We start from the raw sequence: 12,476 nt of genomic DNA, 5'->3' as shown, positions 1-12,476 counted from the left end.
ACTTAAGTAAAAGTATCAATACTGCAATGTAGAAGTACTCTGTTACAAGTAAAAGTCTGGTGTTCAAAAGTTACTTGAGTAAAAGTGCAAATGTATTGGTATCTAAATGTACTTAAAGTACCAAAAAGTACAAAAAACATGAGAGGCACGGTGGCGCAGTCGGTAGCGCTGTCGCCTCACAGCTAGAAGGTCCTGGGTTCGATTCCCGCCGGGGACGCTGTGGGCGCTTGGGGCGTGTCTTCTCCTCCGCGTCATCAGCGCCCATACCCTAGGTGGGGTTGGCGAAAGGGCCTACTCTGTGTGGAGTTTGCATGTTCTCCCCGTGTCTCCAAGGGTAGTTAATACCCTCACAAAAACATGTAGTAATCTATTTTCAAATAGCCTAGGTATAAAATAGGACTGAAGTGGTTAATGTATGTTTTATGATGTAATAATTTATATATGCCAAGTAACTAAAGTTTTCAAATAATTGTAGTGGAGTAAAAGTACAATATTAACCTTTGAGGTGTTGTGGAGTAGAAGTAAAAGTATAGACAATTGGAAATACTCCAATAAAGTAAAAGTACCTCAAAATTGTACTTAAGTAAAAATGTACTTTACACCACTGCTCGCCACATTTCCAAATAATCCTTCCTCTTGCAAGAAACCTGAGTGTTTAGATCACCGAGCTACGTCCTGACAAAGAAAGATGAAAGAGAAGGGAGACCCTGAACGTCGGAAAAGTAACTTTTTTCTTTTTCTTTTTTTGAGTGTCAAAAAAAAATCAAACGGTCATGCCGTTAGATTTTTCACCCGTTGGGACCTTTTCCCCATTTTCTGGCAATGTTGCTTTGTATTGGCTTATGTCGGCTGTGTTATGAGCCGCCATTGATTTAATGTTTATGAATATAAATGAGTTGACTGGTGCGGAACAGATGTCAGCTGTCATTTTCAGGACACAACACAAAGTGGCATTTAGGAGATGGAAGGTGTCTGCGGCAGAGCTGCTTCTCCACGTTTATGTGCCAGGGAACTGGCCCTTTGAGGAATGTGTAGACAAGTAGTACTCAAACGTTGTTGTGTCAAATTGATATATATATTTGGCCGTGGACCCCCATCTGAATTCATTTTTGTGCCACGGACCCCCAGAAGAGAAGATTTGTGTTTAAAAATTAAACATGTGTAAACTTTTGAGATTTTTCAAATTTGTTCAATAATAGATTCTGCTGTTAGCGGAATCTGTCTTGAGAGATTACAGTGTTATAAGTGCTTCACAAGTTTAAAAGCAGAAGAACATCCATAATAAAATAAATAAACTGAATTAAACAATTGCCGATGAGATAAAGAAAATCAAAACACTAGACAGCTAAAAATGTGTTAATATAGCATCAACATCATTTTAAACACTTTACCATATTTTATAATTTGGATATTCGCAAAAATAGCTGATGTACAAGGTCACATGCTTGTAGATTGTAGATCTGCTATTTTCAAAAAGCAGTTTTAAATCTGAAAATGCTTTCCAGTTGGGGGGCTTGGGGGACTGTGGGCCAAATCTCAATTTGGTGGTGTTTGACTTGAAAATGTTTGGAGAACCACTGTAGAACATCCAGAACTCTGGTCTGGAGAACACCCAATAAGGAAGGAGTTTTGGGAAAGACATGAAATCCAGTTGACTGGATTTCAGAAGAACGTCCGTCTTTAGGTAACAATGTGTGATGAGGAATGCGAAACGGTGTGAGTTTAACGTTGGGGCAGAGATGTCCTTCAGAATCAGCTTTATTGTCACATCACAGGTTTACAGAAGTAAAGAAGTGGGTGAAATTTGTTTTCGTGCATATTGTTATTTCCATAGAAGAAAGAAAGGGAAGAGGAAGGGGAGGGGGGCAAGGGGAAAAGGAGATCAAAGAAGAAAATATACAAAACAAATATCTACATCTTTACACATGGTGAGCATAGAGCGTAGATCTAATGCTGTGCATGATATACTTAATGGACGTTAGTTAAGGTGCTAGAAAAAAAAACACAAAACATGGGATTAAGGTGCAAAATGTCAGTGCCTGTCGACCGCATAATCCACATAAAGTAGGTTGACACTGGTATAATCCGCAAGTAGGTCCATGAGGTAAAGCAAAGAAAAAAGTCAAGTCACTTGTCGGTATATATAATCCACAGTTAGGGCCAAGGAAGAGCTAAATCTAAGTCACTTGTCCCTGGTATATATCTAGTTGAGAAGCATTGTTTAATTAAAAATGTGCACACGAGCCAGTGCACCTGCCGTCTCTGACTTTCGTTGCTGGTGTTGGAGCCTCAAAGCCTGGGAAACAACAGCCATATCTAAACCTTGCACACTTAGTCGCTGTCGGGGAGAAACCTTGTACTGTATATCCATATTTCAAGTTTTTGTATGTGTGTGTTTTGTTTTTTTAAGTAAGTTATGCCCAACTTCTTTGTGCAACAGTATCGCACAAAAGAAGCAAAAAAAGGCGATCTACCAAGCTCACAACGTGTCGCATCAGCTTGTAGTTTGGCTTTTTTTGTTATTTTGAAAAACATTTTAACGTGGAAGTGGTTGAGTTTGTCTGTGGGTCTTATATATTGAACCACTGAGAAGTATTATTTACAGGAGCTTGTGACTGCAATATAAGCTCCATAGGAACATAGTATTGTTTCCCCATTTCCCGAAAAGTTACGCTTTTGGACTTACAAGCTTTCCACCTGACAGTGAGGACTTGCTACTTTAAAATATGAATACTAATCATTTGCATTCCATTTGACTGGCGGTATATTTCTTTGGTGTGTGTGTGTGTGGTGGCACGGTGATGCTCTTCTATGTGGTAAAATGAGATAAAAACCCATCCAAATGTTGAATGAGGCTGTGTCATAAAAAAAGTATAATTGTCACACAGGAAAGCTGTGTGTTTCGGTAGTGCCATCTGTCACTGTTATGAATTTCCTCAAAGAGCCAAGGTTCAGTTAACTCCTCTCACATTGAAACCCCAGGATGGAATTCTTTATCATGTCGCTACTATAATAAACTCAACTAAATTCAAAGCTGTGATTCATAACTTTACGTGAGTGTGTCCCTGTGTGTGAATTAAATGTTATTTTAACCCATTAAAACGGGGAAAGCATCTGTGTCATTTTAGATTTTAGCTATAGTATAACTAATATAGCAACCAGGGCTCGAGACTAAGGGAATCCCGATGTCCCGGGGACGTAAAAATATGTATTTGGGACGAAACATAATCTCCACTGGGACGCTGACCGGTCGAAGAGGATCTTTTTTGCCAACTGCGCATATTACTCACTGCACATATGGTGCCCAAACTCGCAGCACCAGACCAGACCACTGCACGAGACACATGGAACATTATCATGTTTATATAATGATTAATAAAAGTTACCGCAGGCAGTACTGGTCATCCCCCTCAAACATGCTGCTAAGAGGACAGCAGAAAGACATTCTGTCAATCTGGGACGTATCCAACATCCAGAGTCGAAATTTGCCTATCTACGAGCTGTGGCTGAGAGGCAAACCTTGCCATCTGTGTGTCCATTTCATGGATCAACACCTTGGATCTCTGTTCACCAAAACATCGCTTCGCTCCATAAAGAGTAGATAACGTTATGCATTTGATTTGGATTGTGATATTAAAGATAGCCTACTATAACAATGTTAAACGTAAGATAAGCCTACTATAACCAAGCACAAGCACAAGCACAGACACATCATCGCACCAAGCACAGACACACACTTTTAAAAGTCCCTAAATACAATTTTAACCGCCCCAATGTGAATTTTAATCCGTCGCTTCGGCCACCGCCCCACTAGGGCATCCAGGCTACTGTGTCCGTCTGTCCCGATGGTCAGGTCCCTTCTTATCTGCGGTGCTGTGAGGTCACTGAGGCCGCTAGAGCGGCTCGTGGGTTCTCCTCCAGCGTTTCCTTGCCCTGACAGGAGACGGCGGCCGCCGTCCTGTCCCGGTCCTGCGCCACGGGTGGCTTCCGCGGCTACACAGGCGCCGTCGCCTCATGGTGACGGGGGTGTGTTGGTTGGCGCGGTCCCAGTCCCCCCTGATGGGAGGGCAGCACTCTAAGCGATGGCCCCATGCCCCAGTTGGTTTTCAATAGTGGTGCCATCTGTTGAGGGACTGGCCCCTGAGAAGCGTAGGCGGTCGGAGTTGGGGCTCCTGGACGGTGTTGTGCATACGTTGCATAGTTCCAGGGCCCCTGCGCGACTAACACAGCCTATCAGCAGAGATGGCGAGTGTCAAAGCCGCCTTTTGAGCCCCTTGGACTCTTATCTCCCTCAAGCATCTTTCGTGGAAGGTGGTGTTCCTGTTGGCCATTACCTCCACCAAGAGGGTTGGTAATGCACTCTCCGTGAGTGGAGAGTGTTTTCGGATAGGCCCTGACAAGTTGGGTGTTGCCCTCCGTCCTATAACCCCTCTTTTTTTGCCGATAGTTGCTCTCTTCCGAACCGGCCTTTACGTTTATGGGCCTACATCCCTCCCTCGGGTGAGGGTGATGTAGGTGCTGCCCGCAGTGACTTCAGCCCAGTGAGGGCTTTGGGCACTTATTTGTGCTTGGTCCCTTTTCCTAGATCACAGAGTAATCGGGTATTGTCAATATCATATTGGAGTGATCCAATATAGCGCTACATAGCGATGGTTACATAGGTAACTACTGTTATGTGAGCGATTGGATCACTCTAATCGTCATTCCGGTGTTCTAGGGCTCCGCTAGAAGGACACAAGGTTGAAAGGTGGGCCAGGCAGGGATTTGAGGCAGTCGCAGAGGGCGATGCCCCCTGGCCGTGGCACACGCGGTACACGAGGATTAATCTGGTAATCTACCTCGGTGCCTCCGCTCTGCCGCGGAGGGACATATCATATTGGAGTGATCCAATCGCTCACATAACCGGTAATTCAGTATTTTAGCAGTAAATGGAAGCCTTAGAAAACTAAAGTATATATCAGCTTGGATCATACATGAACGTCATTCAGAGTCAGACTGCTCGTTCCTGCTTCGACACCTGACCGGCAACACCAATGATTTTATCACCAGATGAGCTGTGATCCTGAGGATACTAATTCTTTAGAGCGATTGATTGTTTTGATGACATATTTCCACATATTGATGCAGCCGCACTGACTCACTGATGCTCAGTTCAGACTGGGTGAATCACGTTATGTTCCTATAATAACACTATATGTGCTTGCCAGCGACGCGTGCCGTAAAAAAATTGGCGATCTACAAGCTCAGAGCGTGTCACGTGTGACGTGTTGTGAGCTTGTAGAGCCGCTAATTTGCCACGCAATTAAATATAAATCAGGCTAAACATCCTCACACAAGGGTCAGTATTTGCACAAGTACATCGATGCACACACATATTGTCGCTGTTGGGAGCGGAAACCTCTTATCTCCATATTTTATGTTACCTCTTTCCATAGATTAATGCCCTGCTTTGTCACACTACAGTGTGTCACACAAAAATTGCACAAAAAAAATCGATCTACATGCACAAAACACGGCCCGATGCGGCACGTTTTGAGCTCGTGGATCATATCGTTTGCCATTTCTGAACTTGAGTCCTGAAAGGTAACAGTTTTTGGACATATGAGGTTTCCACCCGACGGTGACAATATATTTATAGGCATTCATCCCGCACACGCCACTGATGAGTGAGAACAGGGTTGCGCTCTGCATGCGTAAAGAGGGCCGCACATTTAACCCATTCAATCCGAGAACGCTTCTCTGTCATTTTAGATTTCTTTGGCTTCTAAAAAAAATAGCAGATATACAAGCTCATAACGCTATGAGCTTGTAGATCTGCTATTTTTGAAAAATCGTGAAAATGTGTGCAAAATCTTTGAATAAATATTTTTTTAAAGCGAACATTTGCAACTCAAATCTTTGCTCCTGGAGGTCCCTGGAACAAAATATTTTACAAATGTTCGCTTTAAAAAATATATATTCAAAGATTTGCACAACTTTTCACGATTTTTCAAAAATAGCAGATCTACAAGCTCATAGCGCGGCACTCGGTGCCGCGCTATGAGCTTGTAGATCTGCTATTTTTGAATAGTCAAAAAGAAATCTAAAATGACAGAGATGCGTTCCCGGATGGAACGGGTTAACCCTCCGTCTGCCGAGCCATACTGCGCTCGTCTACTCCCAGCGTGTCCTTCCTCTGAAATTCAGATGGTCGCTGTCATTTCATATTCCTCACACATGCTGTGATGAATGAGGGTGTCAGGTGCAAGATGTATTCCGGAGCCTTCAGCCAGGATTTCTGAAGCCGAGGCTCAATCCTTAGAACACACTACAAATGATTCTGTCAATCAGACCCCGGCGCTGCTTTTCCACAACAAACCATGTTTAATTGATTTTTATAGAGGCGCTTTTGGAAACGCTATCAGACGGGCGTGTGTGCGTGCACGCTCGCTCACACACGCGCGCACACACACACACGCACACGCACACAATCGCTTGCACGCACACACATACACAAACAATCGTTTGCGCGCACGCACGCACGCACGCGCACACACACACACACACACACACACACACACACACACACACACACACACACACAGAGTAGAGGGAGGACTTACAAATTAGACCTAATTGTGTGTGTGTGAGTGTGTGTGTGTGTGCAGTGGTGTACTGTGGATTCCTTTACACGTGGAGAGCTACGTCATGTGCATGCACTCGCACATACTGCACATACTGCACATACTGCACGCGCTCGCCAATTGAAATAACCTCTTTGATTTTATTCCATTTAATTGCCTAATGGGGATACTTTTGTCGTATGCATTTACCTTGCATGCCGTCAGGAATCCATCTGCCACGTTGTTACTCGCACATGCTGTACATGCGCACACGCTCGCCAATTGAAAATAACCTCTTTGATTGTATTCTATTTAATTGCATAATGGGGATACCTTTGTCGTATGCATTTACCTTGCAGACGCCAGGAATCCATCTGCCACGTTGTTATCCAAACGTTCTCTTTTGACTGCTTCAGAACATCTGACAGTATATGCGTACACCTACAGTACTTAGCAGCTCACACAATGGACCATTGAAATGCATCCAGCCAGGGTCATTCCTATGTTCATTCACACTGTTGACACTCGGCAGCTTTTGTAAGCGTTGGTAATGGTGTGTGAATGGTTGTTTTTGATCAATACGTGAGGTAGACGCTCTCTCACGGGTACGCACCTGCAGCTCAAACAACTGAAGGCCTCTGAACTAGTGGAGCGGGGCTCCACCGCACCCCACCTCCAGTACACCCCTGTGTGTGTGTGTGTGTGTGTGTGTGTGTGTGTGTGTGTGTGTGTGTGTGTGTGTGTGTGTGTGTGTGTGTGTGTGTGTGTGTGTGTGTGTGTGTGTGTGTGTGTGTGTGTGCGTGCGTGCGTGCGTGCGTGCGTGCTCCCACCCTTTTGAACTGTGGATTGAGGGATAAGTGGGAGAGGAACACAGAACTGCTTTCATCTGCTCATCAGTATTGTGCGAGTCGAGTTCACGTCACTTCACAAGAGCCAGCTCAAAGTTCACTTCACTCACATTAAAATCAACTGGTTCACCTTTGTAGTTCACTATTTTTTTAGTTTTGAACTAAGTTCACAGTTTTGTCTCTTAAATGAGCTGCTCTGAGCTATTATTTTTCATTTGAACCTCCTCCCACCCACCCATCCATCCATCCATCCATCCATCCCAAGCCCCCATTGACTGCCACCAGTGGCCACTTCCCTGGCCCTACTCTTACCTTTAAAAGCCAAGAAAAACCAACGTGCGTATGTTTTACTACTTTAACAATGTGTCATATTACGCTAAACAGAAGAAGGTGCAGCAATTGACATTTTGTATGTGGTTAGTGTCCACCCTGCGGCCCTGAGAATGAGAGGTCGCCAGATCAGCAAATTATTGGCTTTGGAATGCGACAAAAACAAAAAAAACTCCATGAATTCGATGCTTCATGGGGTGTGTAATTGAAAATAAGTCATTTTTTAGGTGAACTACCCCTTTAAGTACAGTGCTTAACATAAATGTACTTAGTTACTTTACACCACTGGCTATGGGCCACATGGTTCTGGAACCGTTGGTATTCAAGGCTATAGTTACCTTTTCTTACAGAAATCCTGTATCTCAGTCAGAAGGGACACTGCTGTGTTTATTATTATATCTTTTTTTATTATCAGTGCGCTTCATGAATGAATACACAGTGGATGTTGAGTGTCTCTGTAATCCATTGGCCCTCACTGCTGCGGGGTGTATGTTCGGTTGAGTGGGTCTTCCTGTCACCTGGTGAACGGGCTGCATTTTCCGTTTGAAATGCCATATTTTGTTGGTGTGGGGGGGGGGGGGGGTTGGGGCATGCAGACTTTGCGTTGTTCGGTTGGGGGAGGGGTCTTGCTTTGTCTTCGTGTAACGTTGGTGGACGTTCACAGCAGAGTCTGAACGTCTGCTGTGTGGTCACGCATGGGCGCAGCGTGTGAATTGATGAATATAATGCGCATCGTGAAGCGCTTCGGAGAAGGGCGCTATATGAATGCACCATTTACCATAAGTGGCTTTCACAAGGTCCTTCGCCATACGACAGTGTCAGTTGAAAAAAGCCAGCTCACAACGCAGCACATCGCAACACATTGTGAGATTGTGTTGCAGATCATCGAGCTTGTAAATCGAGATGCGCTACAAGTTGAGATGCATCATTGTATCTTTTTTTTTCACCCCCTCTGGGTGGTTCAATTGTCTTGTGTGATTACTGGGTCCGCCTGGCATAACATTATTCTCAGGCTAAATGACATTCACAGCATGGGATTTCAATGGATTTCACAGGGGTGGTCCGCGTCGTAAAGAGACATTTGCAGAAATCATAATAATATGTTTGGAGAGGGTAGCTTATCAAAAAGCAAATATATAGATCATCAGAATGGTATATGCCAGTTGAAAAGCAAAAGTAGCAATCTTGTTGTCACGCTATTTCTCGTAAAGAAAAGCTTGAAAAATTGCACTGCACAATTATTTTTTTTTTTACTTTCATTCCATCACTATGCTTTCATTATGCATATTAGTTTGTGTCTTTCTGAAATGACTGATAATTGGTAGAACAGTCATTATTTTTGCAAATTCTTCTATCACACAGAGTGCATAAAATTGATCAGCCTTTGTGGAGCTCTATACCAGAAGCATGCAAATTATCTCTTATTTCACTCTGCCTCAACTCCTCCAACATTTCACAAATAAATGGTCTTGTCGCACAGGGTTTGATCTGTAAAAAAAAAAAAAGTGTAAATTATAAATGGAAGTACTGTAGAGAGAATATTCTGCCCTGCCAAAATCATTTGGGCATCATATGTATTGAATCAAGAATGTTACTCACTCATGGGTATAAGCAGAGAAATGTTGGTGCGGCATGTCTGCAAGACTGTGCAGCGACAGCAATACAATATACACTGGGTTTTAAAGAAATAAAAAGAACAAGACAAATGTGATATGATAAAAGAAAATGGTTAAAAAGTCCAGGCCAGACCCACACTCTACACCTTGTAAAAGGAACTTTTTAACAGCAAATAGCTATGGGGAATGTGCAATGTGCAACAACGTATTGTTTGGAGTGTGTGTGTGTCTGTGTCTGTGTCTTTGTCTGTGTCTGTGTCTGTGTCTGTGCGTGTGCGTGTGCGTGTGCGTGTATGTGTATGTGTATGTGTGTGTGTGTGTGTGCGTGTGTGTGTGTGTTTGCGTGTGTGTGAAGGGGGGAGGGGGGTAACTGAGTAATGTCCGCAAACAAACAAACTAACAAACGAAACCTTAGCAGCAGTGGGGAGATGAACAATGGGGAATGTAATTCATTTGCATAGATTTACAGAATATGTGCATTAAGGTCCCGGTATGCATATCTATGCATCTATAGAGAAGATACTGTATATACATTTGTTCTGTATGCATTCTATCTATACAGTGTTCAGGTGTGTGCTTATATGCTGTCTTTGTGGAGTAACACAGTGCATGTGACTGAGTTGAATCCCTTCGGCGGTGAAAGGAACGAGCGAAACATTCTCGGCTTGTTTTCGCCGAAACGTTCGACCCAGAACAGGAAGGCTAGGGTTGAAGTGTTTAGGCATGAATGAGTCAACCCTTCAACCCCCCATGGCTGTGCGTCTGTAGACTCTCGGTATGTGTCTGAAAGACCTGTAGAAAGATCTGTAGCTGATTCTATGAAGCCCTGAGGGGCTGCCGTCTATATCTGCCATGCAGCTGGATAAATAAAACCAGCCAGACCGCCTTGTGCAGTTCACTAGCACTTCTTTGCAGGTTTCTTTGTGTCATTCCTTCCATAATAACTTTAGTCTTTCATGAATAGAAAATACATTCTATCTCTCTCTCTCTCTCTCTCGAGGCCTGATTTCATTCTTTTCCTTTTGCTCGAGTGGCCATGCCGCACTATAGGCCTATACATGTTTTAATATTAAAAGATGCATCTTGTATGGCTATTCAGACAAACAGCAAGAGTGACAGCCACAAAGTGTAGATGTGTATTCATTCATACACAATGTATGAACACATACTTCTTTTTTCTCTTGATGTCACTCTAACCCCTTGATAATATCTATGGTAATGTTCTGTTTCTCATAGCCACATTGTCATTGTTGTAAACAACAATGCCTGGAGGTGCTGTATTATTAAGGTCATTTCAGTGCCTACTTTTGGGAAACATTCTCCAGCAGTTGGCAGTGGTGGAAAAAGTACTACACTTCTTTACTTAAGTAAAAGTAAAACGTAGAAACTAGAAACACATATAAAAGTTCAGTAATCAAAAATGTTCTTGATTAAAAGTACAAAAGTATTGGCATCAAAATATACTTAAAGTAACCAGTAACTAAAGTTTTGAAATAATGGAGTAAAAGGTGCAATATTTGCCTCTGAGATGTAGTGGAGTAGAAGTAAAAGTATTGACAATTGGAAATACTCCATTAAAGTAAAAGTACCTAAACATTTTACTTAAGTACATGTATTTAGTTACTTTCCACCACTGCTCTTTGGCCCGCCCTCTAGGCAGCCTCTAGACTAGAATGGGGAAATTTACCTCCAGCTGAAACAGCACAACATGAACATAATGAAGACTTGCTTCAGCCTTTTCAGCCAATTAAGTAATATTATGCACAAGTGCTATATGTCTTGTGAATCAGAATATACTGTATAACCAAGTTTATAATTAAGTTACCAAGATTTACTTGCAAAGCGATTATTAAACAATGCAATAACGACACCTATGCTGGGTAGGGAAACATGAACGCGCTGTTACCCCAGCAATACCAGGCAAGCTGATAACGTGACCCGAAGTGCCTGCATGTGTATCTGCATCTAAATGATAAAGTCCATCACCTCTATCACTGGGCGTGTGTCTGTCTGCGGTTTAAACTCAATATTGAGATGACTGACATCATAGTATGGACGTCATACCCATGACGTCATAGATGACTAAAGTCTTAGAACTATGAAGTCATAGTTCACTGATAAAGGCTACAGCACAAGTAGTTTAAGAAAGAACAGAGAGGGGCCACATTTGCCAACCATTCTTGTCAGGTGCGATTAAGGCCAGTATAAGATTCAATGAAGATAATGATCAGTTTGACGCTCTACCCAGCGGAGTGCTTACGTTTTATTCATATGTGTGCTCGGTAGCTGGGATGCGGTCTCACTATGGGGAATATTTTTGGCCGGAAGAAACGCACTCGAGTGACAGAGCAAGACAGGGCGATATTGCAACTGAAACAACAGAGAGATAAGCTACGGCAATGCCAGCAGAGGGTCAATCTGCAGCTAGAAAAGGAGAGACTTCTAGCTAAGCAGTTGCTGAAGAACGGAAAGAAAGAAAAAGCACTGCTCTTGCTGAAGAAAAAGCGCTACCAGGACCAACTCCTGGACAAGACGGAGAGCCAGATAAGAAACGTGGAGCGCATGGTTCAGGATCTTGAGTTCGCCCAGATTGAAGTCAAAGTCATCGACGGGCTGAAAGTGGGAAATGACTGTCTGAAGAAAATGCACGAGGTGATGTCCATTGAGGAGGTGGAACGGATTATGGACGAAACCCAGTATTCTGTTGAGTACCAAAGGCAGATAGATGAGATCCTAGCAGGGTGTCTGACACAAGAAGATGAGGATGCTGTGCTGGCTGAGCTGGAGGCTATCATCACTCAGGAAGATGTGGAGCTTCGTGAGGTTCCCTCCAAGGCCCTGCCAGAAATCCCAGAGGAGAGGCCAGAGAAGAGGCCAGAACGGGACAGACCAAGGAAGAAGCCTGAACGAAAGATGCTTGCTGCTCAGACACATGCCTGAACCCTTCAGGTGACCTGGTGACTCTACAACAGCCCAACAGCTTGTATGGCATAGAATAGAATAGAATAGAGTGGACTGATTCCACGGGGGGAAATTCAGACACCAAAGGAAGCACAGTTGTTAAGTAAGACACAGAGTAA

At 43.4% G+C, this 12,476-nt stretch overlaps 2 protein-coding genes across 2 annotated transcripts in view; both read left to right on the top strand.

Annotated features, from left to right (window-relative positions):
- trappc9 (trafficking protein particle complex subunit 9) overlaps positions 1-12,476 on the top strand; it is a 339,982-nt gene that overhangs the window by 182,708 nt on the left and 144,798 nt on the right. The window lies entirely within an intron of this gene.
- Positions 11,701-12,336, top strand: LOC308094845 (charged multivesicular body protein 6-like; the record flags this gene model as incomplete). The annotated part of the gene is made up of 1 exon (XM_080441671.1): positions 11,701-12,336. The coding sequence occupies one exon, from the start codon at positions 11,701-11,703 to the stop codon at positions 12,334-12,336; it is 636 nt and encodes a 211-aa protein (XP_080297797.1).

The sequence above is a fragment of the Gymnoscopelus braueri genome (genome assembly GCF_963280865.1).
Source record: "Gymnoscopelus braueri genome assembly, chromosome: 11".
Classification (NCBI taxonomy): domain Eukaryota; kingdom Metazoa; phylum Chordata; class Actinopteri; order Myctophiformes; family Myctophidae; genus Gymnoscopelus; species Gymnoscopelus braueri.
This window is presented reverse-complemented; position numbering and strand designations above follow the sequence as displayed.